This window comes from Peromyscus californicus, unplaced genomic scaffold, assembly GCF_007827085.1.
Source record: "Peromyscus californicus insignis strain IS unplaced genomic scaffold, ASM782708v3 Scaffold_16__1_contigs__length_79575227, whole genome shotgun sequence".
NCBI classification, from domain to species: Eukaryota; Metazoa; Chordata; class Mammalia; order Rodentia; family Cricetidae; genus Peromyscus; species Peromyscus californicus.
Window position 1 is genome coordinate 3975377 of NW_026294458.1, and position 27453 is coordinate 4002829.

A 27453-nucleotide genomic window follows, 5' to 3' on the forward strand; every position below is an offset into this window, starting at 1 on the left:
TTATTTTTTTTCCATTTACTTATGGGGGGGTGGAGTGGGTGCACACGTGTCGTGGTGTGTGTGTGGAGGTCAGAGCAGAAGCTGAAGGAGCCAGCCCTCTTCTGTCTTGTGGCTTTGAGGAACTGAACTCAGGCTGGCCAGCAAGCGTCCTCACCTGCTGTCATAGTTAGCTTCAGTTGTAACTTACACCTGAGGAAAGGGAGCCTGGGCTGAGGAGGTGCCTGTGGGACCTTCACTTTGGGTGGTCCCATCCCTAGACAGGTGGGCCTGGACTGGATACGGTGACTGACTGGGAGCCTGGGAACAGACCTGTTAGCAGTGCTCCTTCCTTGGTTTCTGCCCCAGGCGCCTGCATGATAGACTGTAACCTGTAAGCTAAAATAAACCCTTTCTTTCCCATTTTGCTTTTGGTTGTGGTATTTATCACAGCAGCACAAAGTGAACCGAGGCTCTCACCATCTCCCTGGTGATTGTTGTTTTAAATAGGATCTCACTGTAGCCTACCTAGCCTAGGTATTAGCTTCCATGGTCAGTTTGAAATGATTTTTTTTTTTTTTTTTTTTTTTTTTGGTTTGGTTGGCTTTTTTGGTTGTTGTTTTTGTGGGGTTTTGTTTGTTTTTTTGTTTGGACAGGGTTTCTCTGTGTAGCTTTGGTGCCTGACCTGGATCTGTAGAGGCTACTCATAACTGTCTCCAGCTCCAGCTCCAGGGGGTCAATGCCTGGATGGGTACATGCACACCCACAGTATACACTCATACAGACTCGCATAAATGAAAAAGACTGTAAGCCGGGCCTTCCTTGTTTCAGGCTGCTGGCTGGGTTCTCTGCGTAAAGAGAGAGCGCTTCCTTCAAACAGCCCTCCTTTTCTTTTGTCTTTTTTTTTTTTTTTTTTTGGTTTTTCGAGACAGGGTTTCTCTGTGTAGCTTTGTGCCTTTTCCTGGAACTCACTTGGTAGCCCAGGCTGGCCTCGAACTCACAGAGATCCGCCTGGCTCTGCCTCCCGAGTGCTGGGATTAAAGGCGTGCGCCACTACCGCCCGGCTCTTTTGTCTCGTTTTTAAAGATTGCTTTTATCTTTTTCCAGAGGATCTCACTGTGTTGCTCTGGCTGTCCTGGAACTCACAAAGATCTGCCTGCCTCTGTCTCCCAAGTGCTGGCATAAAAGGCCCTCCTGTTCTTTAGGCGTCTCTCTTGTATGTTCAGACAGCTTTTTTTTTTCCTACTTATATCCACAAAGATTCTGTCAGTGTTGGAAGATTTTTTTTTAAACTATTGATATGTGTTTAAAAAGTAAGCTATTAAAACAACGTGAGAGACGAGTTTAAAACCAGTGCTGTGGCACACACCTATAATCTTGTGCTACCGAGCGAGACCCTGTTAAAAAGTGCAAGCGGGGCTAGGGTGGTGGCTCAGTAAGTATACACGGTGATTGCTGCCCAAGTATGAGGACCTAAATTCGGGTCCTTAGCACCCACTTGGAAGTGGAGGGAAGGCGCATGCACGCACACTCGGGATCTTAGCGCGGGGCGGCATGGAGATGGGGCTCACGGGCCTGCTCAGCAACGAGGAAGGAGCTCAGCTCACAAGCTAAAGGTGGGGAGTGAGACCCACGTCGAGCGCTGGTCTGCACACACACCCGCACCGCACCGCACCCGCACACGACGCGCGGTAAAGGCGGACGGTTCCGGCGGCTTCAGGAGTCCGGCGCGCTCCTCCCCGCCGAACGCGGCCGCAGGCCCCGCCCTCTCGGGCGCACCGGTTCCCACGGCGACCGGGCGCCAGGCTATAGCAGCCGGTACTGAGCGGCGGCGGCGGCGCCTTCATGAGCGGGGCGGGGGTGGCGGCCGGGGCGCGGCCCCTCAGCTCCGCGGCCCCAGGCTCCCGGGGTGCGTCCCGCCCACGCCCGCGCCCTCCCGTCGGCCCGCAGCACGCGGGGACGCAGCCGGCTCCGCTCGGGCTCAGCGAGGCACAGAAGCGGATCCTGGACCTGGAGAAGAGCCTGCAGTTCCTACAGCAGCAGCACTCGGAGACGCTGGTCAAACTCCACGAGGAGATCGAGCACCTGAAGCGGGAGAACAAGGGTGAGCCTCTGGGGGCCGGCCCGGCATTGACAGCCCGAAGGCCACGGCCATCAACTCTGAACAGTCTTCGGCTGCGGGGAAGGACGCGGGCGGCTTCTCTTCAGTGGGTCCTTTTGTGCCCCCTCCCACACAAACGCCGATCCTCCTGTGCACCCTGCCCAGCGCAGTGTGTGGCCCACCTCGTTGTTTAAAACCGTTGCGGAAGTTAAACAGCAGAGCAGATGCGAGTAGATGGTCACCAACTAAACCCATGCGCAGGGACTGCCCGGATACTGCCCCCATCCCTACCAGCGGGGCACGCTTCATGCTCCCCAACCCCGAGGCTTGGCCTACTCAGAACTTGAGGCCTCTGTGTGACATGACTGTGCTGCTAGCACCTTAGCTAGGGCCCTCAACTTCCTCCCACCCTGTAGCCTCAGTTTCTCCCTTTTTCTGGTACTGTTTCTTACCCGGAATGCCAAAGATTCTCTCACTGGGCATCTTATTACATTAGGGCTCCCTCTCTATGCTTTCTGTGAGGCTCACCCCACGTCTCACTGACCGGCCTCATATCACACACACCCTGTTGCCTGGGGCTCCTGGAAGGCTAGCCATCCTGCCTTCCGCAGCCCTGTCCCTGACTGGCCCAGTGGATAGGCTCCTCGCGGGTGTTGGGGATGACAGGGACCAGCCAGAGGCATTTCTGGCTTGGTGGAAAAAGCTGGTGGGGCCACACTTGTGCTCTGAGTGGCTGTAGATTTTAGGTGTGGTAAGGAGTATTTGCTTGCTTTCAGATCTCCACTACAAACTAATCATGAATGAGAAGCCTCAGAAAAAAGGTAGGACTCAGACGCCTGCTGGGAACAAACCAGTACCTGTGCAGCAGCACAAAGCCCTGCTAACTCAGGGGGCCAGTTTGGGGCACTTGTCACCTTCCCAGCCACAGCACGCTGGCTTGCTCTCAGCACCAAAGGCATGAGGTCTATGCAGTAGAACAGTGGGGGCTGCTGAGCAGAACTCCTGAGACACCCGTGTGGCAGCAGCCCCCATCTCCTGGACCTCATTACCCTGGTAGGTTGACGGCTGCTGTGGTGCCTGCCCCTGGGGTCCCCAGCCCTGTGTCACTGATTCCTTACACTCGAGTGAGGTGTCTCTCAGCACACCCACTCTGGGGACTCCTTCCTGCCATCTCTACAGCAGCCTTAGGGACCTGAGAACTAGCCAGTATTCAAAGCACTTCCTCCTTCACAGCCCAAGGGCACATCAGTTGAGTTCCTAGGTTCTCTACTTTCAGGTCATCTGGTGATCTGTTAAACATCCCAGTCCTGGTATGCCCAGGATCCCTCTTCGTGAAGACATGCCGAGAACAGGAGGTGGGAGGGCTGTTCTCCAGCAGGGCAGCATGACCTAGCATGGTGGTTTGAGCCCAGTGCAGCCCAAGTTGGTGGCTGCACCCGCGCAGCTCCTGGTGGCCCTGGCAGGACGTAGAGGTGGGAACGGAGGCTGTGTCTGATCCAAGACCGGCCTCAGGGCCTGCTGCTCCTTCAGTCACGGGCCCTCTACTTTGCAGCTGGCCCCTGCAGAAGCCTGTCCAGGGGTAACTGCTCCTGTAGGGGCTCGTCTAGGTGTGCAGCTCCCACAAGGGAGTGTGGAACACAGCCCTGCCAGGTTTGGGGAGGCCCTGCTTGAGCATGAAGGGCCAGGTAGTGGGCAGAAGCGGGTTCTCAGGCTGAGCCCTGCATCTTCCCTACAGGCAGCATCTCTACATCCAGCCTTCAGTCCAACAAGTCTGCCTCCAACTCCATCACGTCTGGTGAGCCAGGGCCCCAGGCTGGGCAGTCTGGTGGGAGGTGCTGCCTAGTTGAAAACCCTTCTCTTTGGCAAAGGGGGTGGCCCCAATATCCTATGTACAGAAACAAGCAGAAAGAAGTCCTTGAGGGGAGGGTCTACTAAGAGGACAAAGCCTGTCGGTGTGGCACAGCCAGATGATGCAGCAGGCCCATGCAGGGAGGGTAGTGAGTGGCTGTGTCATTAGCGGAGGAAGAAGTCCCCAGCCCATTTCCTTCCGGGAGGGTCAGTGCTCCCCCACAGCCCCGCCCCTCTCCTTCCACTCACCTCCTACAGGAGGCTAGGCAACTTCACTAGCAGCAGCCCCACGTGATCAGCGGGCCTTGGGAAATAAACGCATGCAGGCCAGATCCCAGGCCTCCAGTTTCTTCTACCCAGAACGGAGGCCAGTGTCCACCACTGTGATTTTCTGGCAGGTCCAGCAGGCACCACATCACAGGCTTCCCTGTCCACTTTATTCCCTCCTCTCTGCAGCCCTCTGGAAAGTGTTTCCCTCTCTTCAGGACAGTGGAGGAAACTGATGCAGGGTCAGGGCTTCTTGGGTACACTGGTTGATCCTAGAGAATGGGTCTATGACTTTTAAGGCCTTTTGTGACGGCCCTGTTGGTGTGCCCTGCAGCCAACTCACAAAGCAAGACCAGGCCCCAGCCCGGCTCCTTAAAGAAGCAAGAACTGAAGCCTGACGCTCTCCAAAAGACAGACCTGGAAGAGCAGTCACTCAGCAGTGCTGCCCTGTTCCACGGCAGCAAGCTGGACAGAGTCCCTGAGGCGCAGGGACAGGCCAAGTACGGCCTGCTTGCACCCGAGGACCAGGCCTGCACCCCAGGGGCCCCAAGCTTACCCTTAGTAGGTTTCCACCCTGGGACCAGCAGGCTGCCTTGTCTCCATTATGATGGAAATGGGCTCCAGGGAGCAGGCAGCTGCCAGGCTGCTGTCCATCTACTGGGCACTGCTTTGTTCTCTCCCCTGGGGGTCCTGCAGAGACCCCTGGCTGACCTCACCTACAGGGGACCAGTGGAAACCCCTAAACTACTGTTTCCTCAGAGAAGAGACAAAAAGTGATTTAGCCTCCTAATTAGTTTGCCGGGAAGGGGGTGGGGTGGGGGACCAGGGTCTCGATACGCTGTCCTGGCTGGCCTGGAACATACTCTGCAGGCCTTTACCTGCCTCTGCCTCCCGAGTATGAGGATTACAGGTGTGCATCACCACACCTGGCTGTGTCTGGTCAGTCCGCCTTCGGGAGGCACGGGTTAGCAGTACAGAGCCAGACCAAGCTCTGGGATCCTAGTGTCCCCGTAGTCCGGCTCCACCTTCTCTGAAGCCCCAACTCCTGGATCCACCTTGGGCAAGAAACATGCTGGGTGGGGTCACCTGGCAGCTAGCTAGGTGCCCCCTCAACACAGTGGGAGAAGAGAGACTTGGGTCCTAGCTGGCTCCAGAACACCCTGGCAATGGAAATGGGCCTCTTCCACGCTGGCAGGCATGGGTGCTACCCCAGGGAGGTTGTGGGGGGATGGCTAGACCATTCCCACAGGTCGCCTCTGGGCTGCTGTAATGTTTCAGAGACGAGGATGCAGAGGCTTCCAATTCTGGGGTCACGTTGCTGGGGGGCATGCATGGCCGGCAGGGGGCAGGGACGGCCTCCATCCTGAACCTGCCTCCGCACCTGCGTAAGCCCACCACGGTGCAGCAGTGTGAGGTGGTCATCCGTCAGCTGTGGAACGCCAACCTCCTGCAGGCCCAGGAGGTGAGGCCCCGGGCAGGCACATGGCCCTGCATGCCAGTGGCCTGAGACATGGCACCCACCATGTCTGTCTGTCTGTCTTTCAGCTACAGCACCTCAAGTCACTCCTGGAAGGGAACCAAAGGTCCAAAACTGCAGCTGAGGAGGCTGGGCTAGGCTCTCCAAAGTGAGTCCTTGTGCCCAGCACCCTGCCCCAGCCCAGAGGAGGCGTGGGCCTCACGGCTAACTTCCTTTCCCAGGGACCAGGAGTCCATGCAGTTCCCCAGGGTCACCGCCAAGGGCCTCTCTAAGAAGTGGTGAGTTCCAGGCACAGGGAAGCGGGCACCCCACAGCTTGGTGCCACAGGAGACAGGAGGGTAGGGGTCCAGGCAGGCTCTGCTCCCAGCCTGGCCACTGGCCCAGGGCACCCTTGAGGCAGCTGGCAACCACTTGCCCTGACTATCCTTTCCTCCACCCCAGCCTAATTCTGAGCCCAATGCCTGCAGCAGAGCGTGCCATCCTGCCTGCACTGAAACAAAGCCTGAAAAACAACTTTGCCGAGCGGCAGAAGAGGCTCCAAGTAGTGCAGAGCCGGCGACTGCACCGCTCGGTGCTGCTGAACCGGCGCCCTGGAGCCCAGCCGTCATCTCTCAACAGTGGTTCACACCAACCCTACTTTTCAGCCACACGGAATTCCAAGACAGACAGAACCCATGACAGATAAAGTACTTGCTCTCAGAACTGAGGAAACTGTCTATTTCTTCTATTTTACTATTCCTGCATTTATGCAAATGCACATTATAAAATGTTATTCTACTACCTGTTGACTGAAAATAAAAATTGTTTCTCCATGGCCGGGCGGTGGTGGCGCACGCCTTTAATCCCAGCACTCGGGAGGCAGAGCCAGGCGGATCTCTGTGAGTTCAAGGCCAGCCTGGGCTACCAAGTGAGTCCCAGGAAAGGCACAAAGCTACACAGAGAAACCCTGTCTCGAAAAACCAAAAAAAAAAAAAAAAAAAAAAAAAAAATTGTTTCTCCAAGTCCTAAGCCTCCTTCCTCTCCGCTGTCAGGTGGCCCTGCTTCTCTGGAAGTGCCCTCCTATCCCGCAGCCAAGGCTGGTGCATCATCCCCAGATGCTGTGCACCAGCGGTCTCGTGGCACTCTGGGCAGCTGGCTTTGTTACTTGACTGGCCTGAGGGCTGCCTTCTAGGTGCATGGGTATGACTGAGAACCAGACACTGTCCTGGGCTGCCTGGACACCAGTCTGGCTGGGCTGAGCTGCTTGAGGGCTCACAGGACCACAGCTGAGGGAAACTGTCCTCTCCAGATCACACTACCCCAGACCAGCAGCTGCCACCTCAAGTGGCCAGCTTCTGCCTCCTCCTGCCCAGCTGCCCAGCCCTCACACCACCACTGCCCACTGCATCCATCTCAGCACTAGACTGGGGCCTGGGCCTGAATCAGGATGTGATGTCAGAACGTGGATGAAGTCCAGGGTTTCCCAAGATGGACAGCATCCCCGACAGCGGGCCCAGACTCACAAAAAGGTCGATGCAGTGAACTCCTGACAAACACAGGAATAATAAATTTATTATAAGAATCATATAACAGAGTAGTGCACATATAAAAAGGGGGAATTTCTTTTCATCAGAGTGCGGCCCATTGCTGCCCAGTGTGGCAAGTGCATACTTATGGCAGCATACTGAAGGAAGCCCAGACTCCTGGTGGTAGACAGAAAAGGAATATGGTGTTCTGAGGCTGTGGGTCCCAGTGACAGTCTCTGACTAACCACTCATGTCTCAGCACTGACACAGCCCTTCACCCAAGAGTGGCACAGGAATGTCAGGGACAGCTCCCGACCCCAGCTAGTCCTCCTCAGAGCACTATGAGGAAACCCGTGAAGCTGAGGGCCTGCTGGTGGCAGAGAACCTGCTGCCGCCTTATTGGCCTTCCCTTCAGACTGAACCTGTGCCCCAGATTCACAAGTATCCCTGTGATGTGCCCACATGCCTTCTGAGGGCTGTGACTGGAGAACTGTGTGTATAGTGAGGGTTTCCTGTGTCCCCCACATTCTCCAGACACAAGTACAGTGGACTGTGACAGAGATGCTTAGATGGGACCTGAGTTCTCATGCTGCTGAGTGGACAGAGTCCAGAAAGGCTGTGGAAGTGTGGGGCCTGACTTCTGGAAGAAACCACTGGACAACCTTCCTGGGAACAGTCCAGACCCTTATGCAGCTAGCTCCACAGTTACCTGGTCAACACTGCACAAACACGAGGAGACATGTGCCAGGCCCCCAAGACAGAAGGAGAAAGCGGGAAAGCTAATCTAACCCAGGCCCTCTAAGCCAACACTAGTAACGTCTGGTAGGCGGTGTGAAGTCTGCAGCCCGAGGGCCGCCAGCAGTCCTGAAGTTCAAGTCCGCTAGGCAGCTGAGAGGCAGGCCTGATGGATGCTCTGGGCCCAGGTGTTGAGCAGGGCTGTGACCGAGTGCTTGTCGGGGAGCTGCAGCAGCCTGGAGGTCATGCACTGGTGCACTGACTGCAGAAAGGGATTGGCATCTGCAACACAGTGGCAGCCCTGAGTGCCGAGCCTGGCGAGGCAGCAGTCGCCTGGCCAGCTCTTGCAGCACTTCTGGGAAGGGGCGCCACCCCTCAGGCCCCTGAGCTCCACGGTGGTTGGCGCGATCTTCCAGCCACACTTTCAGTTAAGAACTGGAATTCATTCACATGGGGTCCGGAGCCCCAGACGGTCCCTGCTGTGTGCCAGCAGATCCTCAGGTACTGCTCCCACCCCAGGGGGTCTCCTGGGGGCACTATCACACAGAGGGAGCTACAGGAGCTCCTGCTGGTGGCCCTGGGTCACCTTGTAGAGCTCCAAAGGAGTATCACGAACTTGACTGCCCTCCTCCACTTGACAGGTGCCCTGGAACTGTGGGCAAGGGGCAAAGGGCAGAGTGGCCCTTCTATCTCCAGGCAACTGCTGTCCAGCCTGCCCTGCCCACTGGGGAGATGGGAGGCATCTTTCTGCTGTCTGCCCAGAGATGACCCTGCTGCCTTGGTTTCTCTAGGTTCACCCACCGTACTGCCACTGACGGTCGATCCACATCGGGCTCTGGGCAGGGTAGTCAGCAGGCACACTGAGCTCCAGGGGTGGCACACTAGGGAGGTCCTTGTCATCTGTGACACAAAAACTGCACATGTGACCTGGCCAACAGCCTGGCAAGCACCAACACAATCCTGCGCACCTCATCCATGCTCCTGAGAGGGCTCTCTACCCTCCACAGGGTTCCACCGAAACCTGCTGCAGACCTAGAGGCCTCTTAGCTTCTCAGGCTCTAAAGCCAGGAAACAACTTGTGCAGAGAGGAGCCTGCCAATCGTCTCCCCGGGACCTCTAGCAACCACAGCTACTTTTGTGGAGAAAGACAGATGAGCAGACTCGGGCTGGAAGGTCTGGGGAGCTGGGGTGGGAACGGGAAGTGAGGCTACAGCAGCAGCAATGGCGGCGGCGGCGGCAGGCCACGCCGCGAGCAAGTGTGAACCCGAAGGCCCTGGAGATCGGCCTCCAGCACGATGGCAAGGCACCCACTCCCACTCACCCAGCTTGCAGATGAGGTGGACAGTGCCGTTGTTGCTACAGTGAGAAGGGTCCAAGTTCACCAGGAACTTGGGGTCCAGCCTGGCCACTTCACCTTGCAGCACATTGGGGATGCTCTGCCGCTCGTCCTCCTCAAATCTGCGCTTCCGGGAACACACCACTGGGGACCTGGGGGAAGAGACCCAAGTGATTATGCAGATGTCACACGGCCTCTGGCCTGCTACTTACCGCTAGGCCCAACCTGGGGTACATACACGATAGGTGGGCCGTGGATGGCCATCATGGCTGGCACGAATGTGCGGTACAGGGAATGGTTGAAGACAGGGGAGCGGATGTTGGCCAGGACTGCGTCTAGGAGTGGCTGGCACAGGTCCTGCTGTTTGGTTGGAAGAACTGGTGGTGGTGGGGGTGTGGGCTAGAGACAAGACAGATGGAAAGGGTCAGTGGCCTGGGCTCAGGGCCTCACCATTCTGAGGAATCTTCCAGACCCCAGGGTCCCCAACAGCCTCTACCCTGGCAGAGTGCAAACAATGGTGGTTTTTTCTGAACATATTTCCAGCCTTGCAGCCTCACTCCCACCCCAGTGCCCTTATCCTCAGGCCGGGATCTGAACAGAACTGGCAGGTGCAGGGGACAGAGGTAAGGATCCGGGGCAGAGAGTGACTTCTCCCCTCCTTACTCCCCCGGGTACAATTTCCAGGTCGGGTCTAGTCCGGTCCTTAAAGACTCCTTCCACAGGGTGGGGCCCTTGGGCTCCGCTCACCACTGCCATGTCGTTCTTGAGTTTCTCCAGGGCAATCTCACACTTCTGCAGGGTCTTCAGGGGACACCTGAGGAGAGGGCACATGATCTGACACTGTGGAGGGCTGGAGCAGGTGACTCTGGGGTGCTGGTCCCGATCACCATCCAGGTAGCCTCAGCCACTGGAAACCATCACAGGAGCCCTCTAACTTCTTCCAGAACAGACCCAGCAGGTCTCAGTCTCACCCGAGCCAGCTCTTGCCCCATCTTGGCCCTGTGGCTTGAAGGATTCCAACCTAAGAGGGCCTGGAGGACTGTGTAACTCCAATAGCCCCCCCCCCCCCCAACAGTGACTACAGACCCTGGGAGAATCCTCCTGAAGGACAGCGGAGCCTAAGGTGAGCTGAACTGACACTTGGGTAGGTGTGGAGACACATCCATGTGCAGTCCTGAGCACTGCTGTGCACAGCACCCTGCGGCCAGTGGGCAGAAGCTGGAAGCTGGGCAGCCCAGGGTCAGCCATGAGCTTCTCATAGGTCCCATGGGTTTATCTTCACAACCGTGCACACAGCCGCAGCCGGGCCGACACACACGGGGTGAGACGCAGCAGTCCGCCCAAGGCCTACTCAGCCACCCTGTCATGGGTAGCTGAAGGTGGGGCCAGTACAGACCAGCACCTAGCACAGCGGCCCATGAACCAGCTATGACAGGCACGGGTGGACGTGTGAGGACCATGAGGCCCTGAACAGGGTGGAAAGGTGGGTGCTGGGACCGTGTAGACAGGGTTGACGTTTCAGCACACATCTAATGGTGAAGTCATCCGTGCTTCAAGTATGGCCCACAGAGTGCTGGACTCTTTGTAAACCCACATTGTCACCAAGTTTTGGGGACCCTCTGTGAGCTGTGGTACAGCACAGTCCTGCCCAAGGCCCCAGAGCAGCACTCACCGCTTAGAGGGGTCAGTGAGAATGTCCAGCAGGCTCTTCATCTTACTTAGGTCCTTTTTCCTGTCTGGGAAGGAAAGGGGCATTCAGAAGCAGGCCCTGGAGCCCCGACCCGCCCCACCCTGGGCCAGCCTACCCTCATTCTTGTCGATCTTGTTGATCATGCGTCGCAGGGGCTCGATGTACTTGGACAGTTGCTTCAGCTTGTCCAGGTACTGCTGCTCTTCAGCCTGGCTGGAGCCGGCTGGGCTCATGACCGAACTGGGGTTCACTGTGGGGACAGGATTGGTAAGATGGATGGCTACAACCTGTGGGCAAGTGCCACAGCAGCTCCGAGGGTCCCGTGAGACCTTTACACAACTTGAGACCTTGGGAGGGGAAGGGGGATTAGGCACCTTGTAGACTTGTCCACCCAGCCCAGGCCCAACTTACCAGGGGTGTTTAAAGGTCCAGGAGAGGGGACGCTGAAGTTCTGTGGGGTGCGTGCTGTCACTGGGCTCTGAGAAGGCTGTGGTGAGGGGCTAGGCAGGAAGCTGCTGGGGGATGGGGCAGGGCCGGAGCTGCAGCCAAGTGAATAGAAGCAGGTCTGAGCCCAGAACACCATGCCAGCTGAGGCCAAATGGGGTGAAGGGAGGATGGGGGAGGATGGGCTCGTGCACACCCCCAGCACCCTACCTGACATTGGAGTTGGGCTGTGAGCCAGGCTGTGGGGATGGCTGCGGGGGAGGGGGCATCGACTGTGGGGTCTGCACCTGCTGGCCCGGTGATGGTGAGGACAGCATGGTGAGGCTGTTCTGGCTGACCTGGAAGTGGAGAGACTTAGTCGGCTCCATGCTACACACACATAGCAAGCACCCACTGCTCCGACATCCCATCTTATCTGCCCTTCTTCTCTTCAAGAGCTACACACCCAGGCACAAGCCCCTCCTCTGGGTCCATGTAACACATGGTATCCAAGGGGCAGCCTGGCTCCTTGGTGGGGCCCATAAGGATTTCAGGGTTCTGGGCTGGGACAGCTGTGGTAATGGCCTGCTTCTCAAGCATTGGTGTGTAAGGAGGGAGCCTAGGAAGGCCTTATGCTCTGTCATATTCTGTCTGGAAACATTCTCTGAGAGTCAGTGAAGACTGGAGACAGTCGTCTTCCAGTCTGACTCTAGCTCCAAGGACAAGGCCTTGGACAAAGTGGCTCTGTGATCGGTACAGATGCTGGAGGTGCTGAGGAGCCACATGCATATCTACTAGTTCTACACCGACTGCTAGCACCTCTGGCTGGCCTGGCAGAGCCTACTTGAAGGGGTGAGTTGTATCAGAGGCCCCTGGGCTCCGAGCAGTTCTGGCTTCAGAGGCCTGGCTCTGTCCAGGTGTCTGCCCTCTGCCGTCAATGCATACCCGGACAACAGACACAGGCCGGACTGCAGCACCGTGAGCACCAGGGCCGCCGACTGCAGCTTAGGACTCCCAGGACTGAAAACAGAAGCCCGCAAAGGAAGCAGGGTGTACGTGCCCCACTTCTCAGCAGAGACACGTAGGATGGCCGTTCCAGATGGAGAGACAGCTGCCCGTTGGTCTCATGCCATCCTGGGACACCCTGGCAGCCATACCAACTCGAAAGGCCCCAAGTATCGGGGAGCACCTCTTTTACCCCAGTCAATCACTATGCACCAAGCACCCCCACAGCCTGCTTCTGTGGCTCACAGGCCAGCCAGTTCTGCAGACCACGTCAATCTGGTGCCTCCCCCGGTTTACTAGACACCGATGCCCGTGGGGGCCACACCTCCACACCTTCCCACACCACCTCTGCCACATCATTGCTGGGTAAAGATTACTGTCTGTGAGTAGGCTCCTAACTTCTCAGATTGGGAACAGGCGCAGATCCAACTCAGAAGATGATACTTGCACTTCTCATCTGTCCACCCACACTGGCCAGGCCAAGGACAACACGGGGCCTGGCATGGTGGCCTGCTTGGCCATCTCAGACTAAGCTCACAGACCCAAGTTCAGTTCCTAGAAACAAAACACCTGGAGCAGCTCACAACCACCTATCAATCCAGCTCCAGAGGACTCAATGCCGCCTTCTGGTTTCTGTGGGCATTGCCCTCACATGTACAACCCCCCACACAGATACACACACATAGACACATAATTAAAAATAAAACCTAAAAAAAAGGTGTGGCCCAGACAATGCTGTCACTCTGTGACCGAGAGCAGATTCAGGTTCTGGCTGCTGGGCAGCCCAGCCTTCCTCTGAGCAGATTCACCTGACTTAAGTCAGAGTTGGGCTGGGTGGACAACATGCAGGTCTTTCTTCTGAGCATCCAGCATACCTGTGGTGCTGGGCTGCATTAGGAATCCATGGACACCAGGGCAGGTATAGGTTACACAGACCATAAAACCTGCTTGGAACCAACCACGTTCTATCAAAGTCCCAGAACTACACAGTTCCATGCAGACTACAGATGCTACCAAAAAAGGCTGTGGTCCAAGCAAGCCCTGCCCTGTTGGCTAGTCTTCCATACAGTGGGTTCTTGCCCCTCCCATGTTCCCAGAGACCCTGGAATCCCTTCTTTCTCTGTCCCAACTGCCCGCCTGCACTTGACATTGGCTGCAGCAGCTAGCCCTGGTGGCTGTTCCTTGGCCACAGTTTGGTGCCCAGAGGGCCACAGGACTGGACAAGGCCACACAGTAGGAAGAAATCTCACAGTTCATGTCCCACCTTAACACTCCCACTCAGGCACAGGACACACGCTTTGACACCTTCTGCCCTTGTTGAGGACACAGCCGAGGTCACAGCGGCTATCCCAAGCTATAACACAGCGGTCTATGACATGAAGGAGCAACAGGCAGTGGAGCATGGGGATAGAGAAGCCTCCAATGTAGAGAAAACCCCAGGACCCAGCCAAAGGGTCATGCCTTTGGGGACAAGAGGGTCTCTCTCCTATTGGGAAGCCTGGACACCAGTGTCATGATTCTCCACCCGCCCCCCAACATGGTCTAAAAACTTCCTCTTCAAGGTCTCCAGAGTCCAGACTGCACTCAGCCTATTTATACATAAGGCTCTTCCGGAACTACCTATGCGGCATGTGCCCCAGCAAACTTCAGCATTTTACCAGGTCTGGAACTCCCAGAAGATGACCCAGTATGGGGTCAGCCTGGATTCTCTGGCTGCCCCCGGGCAGGGCAGCTGGCAGGCCCCAGAGGACAGGAGGCAGAAGAAAGATTTCCAACAGGAAGGAAGCCAACCAAGGGCGCCCTTTCACCTCTATAATTCGGAAACTCCAGCCCCTCCGCAGAACCTTCTAGGAGTCAGTGCCAAGTTGCTCGTCTTAGGCACCAGATACCCCCTGTGCAAAGGAGCAGCCCAAAGACTATCTCAAGTCAGAAGTGACCTAGCAAGGAGCAAAGGTGTGGGGAAGAACCAGAGAGGGCTGCTGTTCCTCGGCTTCTGCTGTCAGGGAAGGGGCCTCTTGGGGGTCGGGGGGGAATGGGACGAACGAGACGGGACACGGACACTGGCTGTGCTCTCAGGTCACATTTTTAGTCCAGAGATGGGTATGTCACAGGTGCTGACAAAACCCACAGTGGCACCTGAGGCAGAGCTTCTGACAGACCCTGGCACACCATCCGTCACTTGCATGTTATAGGCAGGAACACGGTGTGTTCAGTGAGGTAACTCGCTCAAGGTCTCACAGGGCAAGCCCAGGCACCGTAAACACGGTGCTTCAGCAATGGTGGCAGTCTGCTAGGTACAGCACGTGGAACTAGCATGGCTGGGTCAGAAGGAAGAACCTGGGTAGACTGCTGAAAACACACAGGAGGTCAGAGGGACCACAGATGGGGAGGGAGGCTAATCAAAAGGGCCACAGAGAACCTGGAGACAGGCTTTTCTCCACTGACCTCCCTCCCTTAAGTGTTCTTGGGGCCTTTATCCTGAGTAAAGCAAGCAAAAATGAATGTGCTTAAAAAAAAAAAAAAAATCAAACAAGCTGGGCCATGGTGGCACACGCCTTTAATCCCAGCACTCGGGAGGCAGGGGGTAGGCTGATCTCTGAGTTCAAGGCCAGCCTAGTCTACAGAGTGAGTTCCAGGACACAAAGAAACCCTGTCTCAAAAAAAGTTGAGGAAAAAAAAATCAAACCAAAGCAAAGCACCGCCTTGCCTTAGATCCTCTGGCCACACGGCACTGCTCCAGATTCCTACAGCTGTTGCGTTTGTCTTCAACACACTAGCCCATAGCTGCGTGGACATGTCCCCACCTGCCAGCACTTCACAGGAGGACGATGGGTAAGTCTGGGTAGACTTAGGTTGGCATCTACCAGAGATAGCTCAGTCAATCAAAGCACAATGTTCTATGAGGGTGACCCAAATTTTTCAAAGTACCTTTTGTGCTAGCCTTTATCTGTCTTTCTCTCTCCCCTCACTTCCTTGCCTTCTGGGTTAGGAAGTGCTATAGATCCTAAGACCTACTCAGGTGACAACTCAGGAGCTACCTCGCAGTAGGCGATGGAGAAAGGATGAGGCTCAGGACAGAACCTGTTCCAAGAGATGCACAGACGGGTTCTGTCACTCAGGGGAGAGAGCAAGGCCGTCAAGAGCAGCAACAAAAGCAGGGCCGAGGGTTCTGAGGAGACTCTCCTGACAGGACGTGAGTCCCGATCCTCAACACGCTACCTCCCAGCCCCTTCCACTTGTGAAAGGAGCTAATGCTTGAATTCACCTGCCACAGTGTGAACGAAGATGGTTCTATGCACAAAGAACCTCGCTCAAGCTCTGACATACATCACATCCTCAGTACGTCGGGACCTTTCGTTTCTACAGAAACAGTCTTCTGTTAAGTCATTCATCCCTACAATTCCACCTTACTCTGAACCTAATGACCTGGACCACACAACTCAACAGCAGTGAGTTCTTCCAATGTGGCCGGTACCACGGAGGATCTGGATGCTTGGTGGGAACTAAAGCTGCACACAGTTCTACAGCACAGGCAGCGGAGTCCTAGAAAGCCACATTGTTTTCCTTTAAGATCGAGTCTCATGTAGCCAAGGTTGGCTTCAAACTCACTTCAAGAGTTCTAACCTTACCACCACTCTCAATTTTATACATGTAGCTTGGTGATCAAACCCAGGGCCCTGTGCATGCTAGGCAAGTACTCTGCCAACTCGAGTACATCCCCAGCCATGCTACCTGTTTATTTAATCACGAAAACAAAAGCACGACAATTTTAAAGCACAGAAAAAGCCCCTCAAGAAACTTCAGCAAGAGCTGAGCATGGTGGTACAGGCCTTTTATGCCAGCACTTGGAAGGCAGAGGCAAAGTCAGGCAGATCTCTGAGTTCAAGGTCAGCCTGGTCTACAGAGTAAGTTCCAGGATGGCCAGGGCTACACAGAGATACCTAGTAGGCAGCTACACAGGCTACCCTGTCTCAAAAGAAAAAAAAAAAAAAAAAAAAAGAAAGACAGACAGACCAGCAGGGCTTGGCCTCAAGCAAAATTTAACACTTGTTTTACTGCTTTGAAAGCCACCATGAAGGAAGTCACTGACAAAGAAAAAAGGTATGTTTCATGAAGGTGCTCAGAAGAAACCCAAGCTTTTGGGCCGAGCCCTGTACAAAGCCCGATCTGTAAATACCTGTGCTGTGGGCTGTCCGCCCAAAGAGATGGAGCTTGACGGGCCAGCAGACATGGTGGAGGTGGGCGGGAACCGGGCTCTTACGTGCATCCCGCCTTGGGCCAAGGCTTCAGCAATCATCTTTGAGGACAGAGGGACAACAGACAAGGTAATTGCAACAAGAACTGCGGTGCATGGTGGGTGAGGGTGTGTGCAGCCTCATGGAGTGGGCAGAGGTGAGGCCCCTTCAAATGACCCAGACGGTGGGGGGGGGGGGTTTGAGGACATGTTCAAGCACACATCCTAGGCTCAGGGAAGCACCAAAGTCGAGAGGTACCAAGAATGTAAGCCAGACCTAATATTCTACTAGCCAGAGTCCTGTGGTGGTTGTCCTAGACACACCTCTGAGTCGCAGGCACAGCACACCCTATGGCCTGGGGGTGTCAGAGCCAGACTGCTCAGACGGCAGTTTAGGGAGACCAAGTTCTTGGGACAAACTTGGAAAGAGGACATGTCAGCCAGGCTTGCCCAGAACAAAGCTGGATGGCACGGGAGCAGTGACCTGCTCTTCCAGTGTACCTGGAGCCCACGGCCCTCTCACCCATCTGGCCTCCTGGGGATGCTGGTTCTGGAGTGTGGAGGAATGCGGGGGGTGGTAGGAGAGCCTGGGGTTCTCCCAAGGAGCTTCCTCATTAAAGATGAAGGGCTCTCCACAGGGACAGAAAAACAGCTGTAGAGTCAGGAGCTTCGAGGACCACAGAAACCTTTCCCTGGGTCAACTTCTGTTTCTTGATTCACACAGCCAGCCAACTGCAGGCTATCCCTGTCATGGCTTTGGGGCTGGCTGTCCTTACTCTGTGTTCTGAAGTAAGGATGGAGCCTAACCTAATTCCTGGAAAGCAAGGCCTACATGCAATCAGCATGTCACAAACTAGAACAAAATAACACAACCTGGTACAGAAAGTAGGACCTATCCACTAAGACAAACCAAACCAAACCCAGTAACAGATGTGAGAAGATCACTTCAGCCCAGGAGTCAAGAGATGAGCAGGAGCAACATGGTAAGCCCCCAGGGCAGGGTGGTATTGTAGATGATTCAATCTGTGCAGCAGAGGGAGCTAGAGACAAGGCTCCAGGACAGGCCTGTGAGGACCCTGCCACATCACACACAGGAGGGAGGGGCCGCAGCAAGCACCACAGAAGACTCCAAAGAGAACACGTGAAGAGCCAAGAAGGGCACAGCCCTCACCACTCCTGCCACACCAACCCGCTGGTCCTGAGGGGGCTGTTCAACCAGCCCCCCCCCACAGGTCAGGGGTAGACAATGTTCGAGGGCCCTCTGCCTGCACTGGGGGAGGAGGAGATAAAGGTGACTGATTTCAGGTAGAACTGGGGGTCACTTAGGGGGGTCCATTCACAACCAGGGGCTACAGTACCATCTCAGCACTCCTTCCAAATGACAGAGCACCTAGAGGAAAGCGCGTGACGTGGGAGGTGCCACCTGTCTCCAGAAACAAGAAGGAAACATTACGGACCTTCTGGCTGGTTTTCTTGTTTATTTATTTTTTTTAATATTTTAAAGATTTATTTTATGTTTATGAGTTTTGCCTACATGTATGTATGTGCACCATGTACATGCCTGGAACCTGCAGAGGTCAGAAGAGGGCGTTGGATTCCCTGAAACTGGAGTTAAAGATGGCTGTGAGCCATCATGTGGGTGCTGGGAACTGAACCCAGGTCCTCTGGAAGAGCAGCAAGAGTTCTTAACCCCCAAGCTGTCTCTCCAGCTCTATTTTATTTTTAAGGTTTTTTTTTTTATTTCCTGTGTAGAGTGTTTAGCCTGCATGTATGTCTGTGTACCATGAACATGAAGTGTCCTTGGAGGCCGGAAGAGAGAGTTAGTTACACACGGTTGTAAGCTATACATGGGCGCTGGGAACCGAATCCAGGTTCTTAACAGCAGTCAGTGCCCTGACTGGTTTTCTTTATGAAGAACTTCTGACAAGGAGAGCCCATTTTCTCCCAGGCAGAAATCCAGGGGCAGGCAGTGCAAATATTCACAGGATCAGATGAACAGCCACCTAGTGCAACTTACTGTCCCCGATCCTTTCTCTACTTCTCAATCCACTGCCACCTGCAAAGGAATTCTAACAAAGACAGAGAAGTCTGCCTGGGTCCCCGCTGTGGCCACCGTACAGGGGGCCCGAGGGACAGACACAAAGGCCTCTTGGTCAAGGTTTGGTCAAAGGTCAGTTCTCAGTCAGTCATACTGTGTGTGCGCACAGGACAGATGTTTGTCCCCTGAACTGTCTCAGTTTGATATGACTAGAACAGAAAGTGAGGAGACCAGCACACGGGAAATAAAGACAGTCTCTGCTTTTACAGTGGACCCCAGGAACGCCACTGAAGGAGACTTCATCTCTGCCAGCAACACGAGCATCTTCAGATAAAGACGGATACAACAAACAGCACAGGGCTAGGATCCTTCTAGAACACTCACTCCAGGCCAAGACTTCTGACACCACACCTGTCACCTGTCACCAGTAGACTCTTACCAGGATACTCGGCTACTGAGGGCACACTCCAGGAATAGAGCATGGACTCCTACTTGGGGCCTCCACACCAACAACTTCCACAGGGCTGGGTGGTGGCCTGTCTTGTGGCATGTGATAGTTCACATGCAGAAAGCTGCAACACATGGTTTTTTCTTTTTCTTTTTTTTTTAAAACGGTTAAAGAGAAGAGTTTTATTTATTTTTTCATTTTTATTTATTTATTTATTTTTCTATTATCAGCTTGACACAGTACAAATTCTTATCCTAATAGTGAAATGTTTCATTGAGGCTTGCCCAGTGATTGAGTAAAACCAAAACTTATTATAAGCCACAGTCATCCTAGGGTCCCCCATGCTATATATATAGCCTCCCTGGTTCTGTGGTTTGCAGTCTGATTGTTCTTTTCTTTATATCTAGTATCCACTTATGAATGAGCACATACCATGTTTGTCCTTCTGAGTCTGGGTTACCTCACTCAGGATGATTTTTTCCAGTTCCATCCATTTGCCTGCAAATTTCATGCTGTCATTGTTTTTCTCTGCTGAGTAGTACTCCATTGTGTATATGTACCACATTTTCTTCATCCATTCTTCAGTTGGCGGGCATCTAGGTTGTTTCTAGGTTCTGGCTATTACAAATAGTGCTGCTATGAACATAGTTGAGCATGTATCTTTGTGGTATGATTGAGCATTCCTTGGGTATATGCCCAAGAGGGCTATGGCTGGGTCTTGAGGTAGATTGATTCCCAATTTTCTGAGAAACCGCCATACTGATTTCCACAGTGGTTGTACAAGCTTGCATTCCCACCAACAGTGGAGGAGTGTTCCCCTTGCTCCACATCCTCTCCAACATTGACTGTCATTAGTGTTTTTGATCATAGCCAGAGGAGAAGAGTTTTATTGTAGAAATGAGGAGAGAACAGCCAGAGTCATCTGGAAGGGTCCAGACTGAACCCAGCCATGAGGAGAGAGAGGGGGAGAGGGGAGAGGGAGAGAGAGAGAGGTGGGGGGGGGGGAGCTGAGGACCAAAGTGAGCCAAGAGAGAGTGTGGTGGAAATGGCTGGTTTATTTAGGAAAGAGAAGCTGGGTTGGTGAGGTTTAGGGTAGGGGGTGGAGTTAGAAACATTGGGAGGAGCCACAGGTACTGAATGAGCCTTATCCAGGATTTCTTTGGCACCATTCATTATTATTATTAATATTATTATTAATTACCATTTATTATTACTACTCTCTCTCTGTCTCTGAGACAATTCAGGGGACAAACATCTGTCTCTGCCATTCTGTGCAAGAGCCCTCAAAGCCACCCTGTAACTCACTCCTGAAAAACTACCAAAATACTCCAATAAGGCTGCCCAGGAGTCTCTGCCTGCAGAGGGTGCTCTCTGATCTCAAATCATAAGCCTTAGAAGCTTGGTTGTGGGCTGAGGCTCAGTGGCAGAACACTTGCTTACCATGATCCAGATTTTCTTTTTGTTTTGTTTTGTTTTTCAAGACAGGGTTTCTCTGTGTAGCCCTGGCTCTGGGAACTCCATTCTGTAGACAAGGCTGGCCTTGAACTCACAGAGATCTGCCTGCCTCTGCCTCCTGAGCGCTGGGATTAAAGGCGTGCACCACCACACTTGGCCATTTTTTTAAACTTGCTTATTTTTATATTATGAGCATTAGTGTTTTGCCTGCATACATGTCTGTGTGAGAGTGTTGAGTCCCCTGGACTGGAGTTACAGACAGTTGTGAGCTGCCATGTGGGTGTCAGGAACTGAATCTGGGTCCTCTGGAAGAGCAGTCGGTGCTCTTAACTGCTGAGCCATCTCTCCAGCCCCCAAACAAATGTTTTTAAAGCTCATTTCTCAGGTGGTACTACTGGACCAGTGTGTATAGAAGTGATAGTGTTAATTGTCAACGTGATGGTCTTTAGAATCGCCAGGGAGACAAGTTTCCAATATTCCTGTGAGGGATTCTCTTATTAGGTTAACTGAGAGGAGCGGCCCCACTCCCTGGGCCAGGGCCCTGAACTACATCAACAAGAGAAAAGAATCTAAGCACAAGCATCCATTGCTCTCTGCTTTTGTTTTGTTTGCAATCAGGTCTCTCTCTGTAGCCGGAAGAGGTCTGGAACTTGCTATGTAAACCAGGCTGGCCTTGAACTCAGAGAGATCTGCCTGCTTCTTCTTCCAGAGTGCTGGGATTAAAGTGTCCAGCACATGCCCACTGCTCACTGCGTCCTGACTGTGAGGTGCACTGTGGCCGGCTGTGCCAAGCTTCTGCAACCTTGACTCCCACCGCTGTGGACTGGACCTTGAAAAACTCCTTCTCAACTTTCGTCACAGCATTTCATTCCAGCAACAGGAAAAGTAACCACTGTAGTATACGGAAACTGGAACATGGGTCCCTCCTCTCTTTGATGTCCCAGTCGCCTCAAGTGGCAGCTCCGATCCACCACATGCTCCCTGTCATGATGCCTGCCCCAATACTGGCCCCAAAGCAGTGGAGTCAAGTAGCTGTAGACGGAAACCTCCACATCTATGAGCCCAAATCAACCTTTCCTCTCTGCGCCCATCATGTCAGGTATTTTACTACCGTGACAGAAAGCCAGCTAACACACATCGTGGAAAACGTCATCTATAAACTGCACAGGGGCTGGGGATACAGGTGATGGGGTGCTTACCTAGCACCCAGAAAGCCCTGGCTCCACCAATACTGCATACACTGAGTGTAGTGGTGCATGCCTGGAATCCAAACACACAGGTAGAAGAAGGTGGATGAGAAGTTCAAAGTCAGCCTCAGCTACATAGGAAGTTGAAGGCCAGCTAGGTCTTCCTGAGGCCAAGTTCAAATAAATGAATCTGCATAGACAATACAACCTCAGTGATATGAGAAAACCAGAAACAACACACACTGTTTCCTGCTCTGGGTGCTTCTCTTATACCTCTCTCCAGGCATCACACTTTGTTGAGGTTCATACATCAGAACACTACAGCCCTTTTCCTGACACTGAAGCAACCTAGATTTCAAAGATGCCTTGATTCCAGGGCTCTTCCCTTCAGGAGGGTCTATCATGCCCAAGCCACCCAGCCATGCTCCTCTCCCCATCCTGCCAGAACAAGGCAATGAGACCAGCCAAGTGGCCCCATAAAACTGTAACGCAGCAGGTGAATACAGAAGGTGGCAGGAGGGCGAAGGGGGCAGCAGACACAAGTGATCCGGTAGGAGAAATGGGAAGAGGAGGGGCCCTTTAGCAAGGAGGAGGAAGGTGAAACAACAATAAAGATGTCTGAAAAGACATAAAGAATCATACTGTTAACTATTCACCTAAACAGATAAATAACCAGCTAATCTACAAGCTAATTCTGTGTACAGATATACAAAAGTAAAATAACACACACAAAGTTTTAATGAACTTTTCTCATCAGGGCCAGCAGTGCTCCCTTTAAGACGTAAAGACCATGCTAACAGAACCCCAATAGTAGACATGAGAAGCCCTCTTTTGAGTTGTTGGTCAGGGCTGTCCAAGAGACTCCCAAAATATACAGCTTATTGCTGTTGCCCTTGGTTCTCACCCCCGCCCCCCGCAGGGGTGGAAAATGAGCCCCTATAGCTGAAGACACTATGCAGTTCAGAAACAGCCCACAGACCTGATTGGAAATGAAATGACCGGCATGCCCCCTCCCCGAGGACGAGCTTTCACAGTACTAGAAAACACCATGCGCCCTCCTCCAAAGAGGAAGGCAAGCGACAGCCCTACCTGGCTATGATGCCCAGGAACGAGGGCAGCAGTGGCACACACACCATAGTAACCAACAGACCTCACAAGAGGGAAACCAAGCCTCATGGAAACCCAGCCAAGTGTGGTCTACATCCCTCATCAAGCAAACTTCTCTTTCCAAGAGAGAGATCATTACAGAAAACGACAGCCAATCAAGACGCAGAGTTGTGCATCTACAACATTCTCTCTCACCGAAGGCTCAGGGAACACTGTATAAGAATGGACACAGATTGTAAGAGCCAGAGGACCAGGGAGTCAACTGTGAGATTGTGCCTCCTAGCAACATCAGAAGCTACATCCGTAAAGTCTCACCAAGATGACACCAACGAGCATCCAAAGTGCACAGGGAAAAGCCTATGAAGCTTCAACCCTACACAGAGGTGACTGAGGAAAGCTGGAAGCAGGAGAGGAGCTCTTCCCCAGGGAAGAGTACACCAACTGGTCGTCGAGTGCTAAACGATCAGCCCCGGAAACATACAAGTAACATTATATGGACTGAATAGGTTATATTTAGAAATATATATTTATAGACATACATTTATATATACACACATATATATGCATGAAATAACAATTAGTTTAAAAAAAAGAGCTTGTAATTATATTAATCTCAAAAAGAAAGAAAGAAAATCAGTGGCAGGACTGACTCCTGAGACATCACATTTGGACTGAGAAACACAGAAATACAAGGCCCAAAGAAGGCACTGAAGGCAGGTGGAGGACACTTCTTAAAACAGATAGCACAGTCCTAAAAAAACAATCCACGAGGAAATCAACCAAAGCACTGATCACCCTCTTGACTACCAGATAAGACAATTTCTCGCTGTCCCACTCGATCAGAAAGGACCTACGCCTACCTTAAGCTGCACCTGCCACTCATCTCCCCCTGGGGTCAAGGAGACACTGACACTCGAGCTGTGTGCTCCAGGTGACTGCTGACAGCTGGCCACGCCCCCACAGTGGCAGGGCGGGGACTGAAGGAAGCTGTGCACTTGGCACAGGCTTGTTATGCAGCACTAAGCACACATGGCCACACCTGCTTCTGGTGGCTGATAAGACACCCACAAAGCTAGCAAGAGGATACACACTTGCTCCAGCAAGAAGCCAGCAAACAGTCAAACAGGCCTGCACTTGTGGCATCTGCTGTCCTCTCATGGCTACCCACTGTCCTCCCTTCTTACTGGGCTGAGCCAGCAATGCAGAGGTTCATAGCTTCTGAATCCCAGGTCACCAGAGAGAAGGTGATAAAGGAACAAGAAAGATGTCTTCCAGCAGCAGGGCAGTCACTGGGTCGCCACACTGTGCTGACTCTCAGCAGACCCCTGCACATCAAAGGAAGGAGCCACCAGAAGCCGGAGACACACAGTGGTGATGGGAAATGGACTGTAACCCCCAGGTGCTCAGACTCCCCAAGCACACACGGGAAAGCCACGGTGTTTTCACACAGGGTCACATGAACCTGAGTATGCAGGTAGCACAGGAACCCTGGCCCCGGGTCACTTGGTACGGGGATGAGAGAGGGCAACTATACGCCTGCCTCTCCTTGGGGACCGCAGCTGTGACACTGAGGATCAGGAAGGCTGTCATTAAGAACTCCTCCCCAGTGGAAAATGATGTCTGACACATACATCCTGACCCAGGCTGTCATGGATCCGGACACTGAGTTCACCTGGCTCATGAACCTCAGCGCAGGCCTTGAGAGGGGACACAGGGTAGTCCTGGTACTTTCTGTGGACAGGAGCCTTGCCAGAGTTCTAAGCTAAGCCCCAAGTCAGGCTTCTCAGGGTGCCTGCCCACTTGCTGGGAAGAATTGTGGACAGTACAAAGATGAACCAGATCTTTAAGACAATTCACAGGGACCCTAGATGTCCAATTCCTCAGACACCAAGAACAGCTAGCCCAGGCCTCCTGCCCACCGACATCTGATGTGCAGAGAATGGGCATGAACTGTCAGTGACAGGGATGCTGTAAACATTTTCCTCACACAGCACAAGCTCCTGAGGGTCGCAAGCCCAGGATGCTCTCTTCCTGTTCCTGCTGTGGCACAGGCCAGAGCATAAGATGCCACCATTCCCATCACTTTCTAAAAGAGCTGCCGTCCATCCCAGCTAGCTGTGCTCTGAGGCTCCAGTGGAAGCTGAAAGAGGATGGAACTTTCCTCTTTAAAGCATCTCCTTCAAAAGATATGAAGGAAGGAGGATGAGGGTACCCAAGAAGAAACAGAAACAGCACACACCAGGCAACAAGCAGGTTCCAGCAAGTCCCAAGGGAGAAGTCACTCTGTGTGTGTGTGTGTGTGTGTGTGTGTGTGTGTGTGTGTGTGTGTGCGCGTGCGCGCGCACGCGCAAAGGATAGAAAATCCCTATACTTTACCATTGGAGCCTCTAACCCAACCACAACTCTCATCCCAGAGCTTTATGCACAGGCAGGCACACACCTGCTGGTGACTGCGGAGACCCTGGGTGCCCAAAGCCCGCCCTCACCTGGACGCCGGGAGCTACCATCTGGGCAGCCTGTGCTGTCTGCACTGCCGCCTGCTGCTGCACCTGGGGCTGCACCTGCTGCACCTGGGGCTGCACCTGCTGCTGCTGGACCACCATCGGAGCACGGACCTTGAAGGAGGAAGGAAAAAGCAACTTGGAACCTGCACAGAGAGCAGAGCACCCACTACCTGCGTGGGAGCCTTGAAGAGCGGAAGGAACTTTCAGAGCTGGCAAGATGGCTGAGTGGTAAAGGTGCCCACTGTCCAGCCTGATGACCTGAGTTTGAGCCCTAGGACCCGTGTGGTAGGAGAGAACTGACTCCTGAAAAGTTGTCCTCTGACCTCGACACTCAAACTGCGGCACCGCAGGAAACCCCCTTCCCCTCACCAAAAAAAAAAAAATTTTTTTTTCTTTTTTTCTTTTTTAAACAAGCAGCCTCTTTCTCGGGATGAGGGATGGGACTGCAATGTCACCATGAGCTATGATGTCCATACTATTTGTTGCCTGACCACACGGGGTGGAAAGGAATATCCCACACCAGCCTGCCTATGAGTTGGCAGAGCCAAGTCCCACTCTGGCAAGAAAAAAGCCCTCCCATGCACACCAGCCACAACCACAAGCTAAGCAACAACTTCCAAAGCTGAGCACACAGCTTGACTGCTCAGTCCGTAAGAGTGACAGTGAGAGCCCAGACTCCATGAAGGAAAGCAGACCAGCCAGACAGCAGATGGCTTAGCTGGAAAGGTGACCTCGGGTGATGGAAGACAGGAGACACATGTAACTGTGGGGTACCACGTGCAGACACCACTGCACGTACAGGGCAGGTCCCGGCCAGATGCACACTGGGAGTTCCTCCTTAGATCTCCAAGCTACCCGGCCCAATCTTGTAGGCACCATGTCAAGGAGTGCACAAGGTTCTGGTCCCAAAAGGCTGGTTCCAGGTAGTATGTGAACGACTGTACCTGCAACTCACAACCCTTCCAGCTGACTCTCCTTTACCCTGACATTCAGTGCAGGTGGGATCTCGGTCCTGATGTCACTCAATGAATCACAGGTAGCAAGGCCACAAAACCCAGAGATCAGAAAAGATGCTCAAACTGCCTTTTTTCATGGCAACTAGTTTAGCTGGCAATAGTCTGTTTTCTGTAAATGCTATGAGATTTACTTTATATTGAGGTGCATATGAGGCAGGAAATAATCAAGTTTTACGTGAATATTGTCTCAGAAGTACGGTAGTAAGGAGGCTAAAGGGCTGGGGCTGGAGCTTGGTGGTAGAGCATGTTTAGTTTGCATGAAGCTCCCAGGTTCCAGCCCGGCACCCACAGGAAAACAAACCAACAGAAATGGACAAAGCGTACCCTCCCACGTGGTGAGGCTCCCTCTTAATCGCACCACATGTACCAGACATGCCACCGGTACTGCTGACCACACACAGCACCAGAGGAGACGCAGCTGCTCTGCCACGGGCATCCGGTACTCACAAATTTCAGCTGCTGCTGGGCAGCATACAGCATTGGTCCAGGGAGGCCCTGTGCTTGTGACACCAAAGGCTGGCTTTGTGACTGGGGTGGGAGCTGTGCTGCCGGTTGGTTCTGAGCAACTGGGGACTGCTGAGCCTGAGGTGGCGGCTGGTGATGCTGAGGATGATGCATCTGCTGCAGCTGCTGCGGCAGGGCCTGAGAAGGGGGAGGCTGTGGCTGCTGCATTGGCGGCTGCTGCATTGGTGGCTGGGCCTGCAAAGCTTGCTGCTGTTGCTGCTGCTGTTGCTGCTGCAGCTGCAATTGTGCCATCCTCTGCAGTTGTTGCTGTTGTATCTGAGGACAAAATAGTAATACCCAGTTACTAGTCAACAGCCCAAAGGGGGCTAGCCTTGACCCCATGAAGCTTGGGGTAAGTGAAATGGACACAGCCTTCACCGCCTCTCCTAATGGGAAAGTCAAATTCAGGACTCAGCTCTTCACACCAACAGTAGCTGTTTCAGACCTAAGAACAAACCAAATGTGTTCGCGTGTCCTGGCCACTAAAGGATGGTTCACAACTAGCATGATTCATGTGACACAGGTCCAGGAGAAGGTAATGAAGATAATAGGCACCATCCCAACAGCAGACAGGCCTCAAGTTCAAGCAACTCCAGC

General features: G+C 53.5%; 2 protein-coding genes across 11 annotated transcripts in view; one reads left to right on the forward strand and one right to left on the reverse strand.

The window, feature by feature from the left end:
• Positions 1-1107: 1107 nt before the first annotated feature.
• Ccdc74b (coiled-coil domain containing 74B) lies at positions 1108-6483 on the forward strand. Of its 2 annotated transcripts, XM_052740058.1 has the most exons (8): positions 1112-2080; positions 2854-2898; positions 3813-3872; positions 4527-4692; positions 5471-5654; positions 5738-5817; positions 5891-5947; positions 6111-6483. In XM_052740058.1, exons 1-8 carry the CDS (start codon positions 1822-1824, stop codon positions 6352-6354), a joined length of 1095 nt encoding a protein of 364 aa, XP_052596018.1. In that variant the 5' UTR covers positions 1112-1821; the 3' UTR covers positions 6355-6483. The 2 variants fall into 2 exon arrangements, with proteins under 2 accessions (XP_052596020.1, XP_052596018.1); XM_052740060.1 differs by lacking the exon at positions 2854-2898 and having other exon boundaries at positions 1108-2080.
• Positions 6484-7187: 704 nt separating this feature from the next.
• Med15 (mediator complex subunit 15) overlaps positions 7188-27453 on the reverse strand; it is a 66933-nt gene continuing 46667 nt past the window's right edge. For 6 of the 9 annotated variants that reach the window (XM_052740062.1, XM_052740065.1, XM_052740061.1 and 3 more), the window contains 12 exons: positions 26800-27132; positions 25319-25447; positions 16541-16660; positions 11590-11717; positions 11347-11474; positions 11051-11185; positions 10918-10981; positions 9993-10059; positions 9484-9644; positions 9231-9397; positions 8711-8809; positions 7188-8191 (listed from right to left, as the gene is read on the reverse strand). In XM_052740062.1, coding sequence (XP_052596022.1) covers positions 8055-8191; positions 8711-8809; positions 9231-9397; positions 9484-9644; positions 9993-10059; positions 10918-10981; positions 11051-11185; positions 11347-11474; positions 11590-11717; positions 16541-16660; positions 25319-25447; positions 26800-27132 — 1668 coding nt within the window. In that variant the 3' untranslated portion in view covers positions 7188-8054. Of the gene's footprint in view, positions 8192-8706; positions 8810-9230; positions 9398-9483; positions 9645-9992; positions 10060-10917; positions 10982-11050; positions 11186-11346; positions 11475-11589; positions 11718-16540; positions 16661-25318; positions 25448-26799; positions 27133-27453 lie in introns of all 9 variants that reach the window. The other 3 variants (XM_052740069.1, XM_052740063.1, XM_052740068.1) reach the window with 3 other exon arrangements.

Excerpts from the sequence above, each read along its gene's own strand:
- Ccdc74b (XM_052740058.1), top strand. The coding sequence starts at position 1,822 with ATGAGCGGGGCGGGGGTGGCGGCCGGGGCGCGGCCCCTCAGCTCCGCG. Across the intron at positions 2,081-2,853 it reads CCTGAAGCGGGAGAACAAGG|ATCTCCACTACAAACTAATC; the intron begins GTGAGCCTCTGG and ends GCTTGCTTTCAG. Across the intron at positions 5,655-5,737 it reads ACCTCCTGCAGGCCCAGGAG|CTACAGCACCTCAAGTCACT; the intron begins GTGAGGCCCCGG and ends TCTGTCTTTCAG.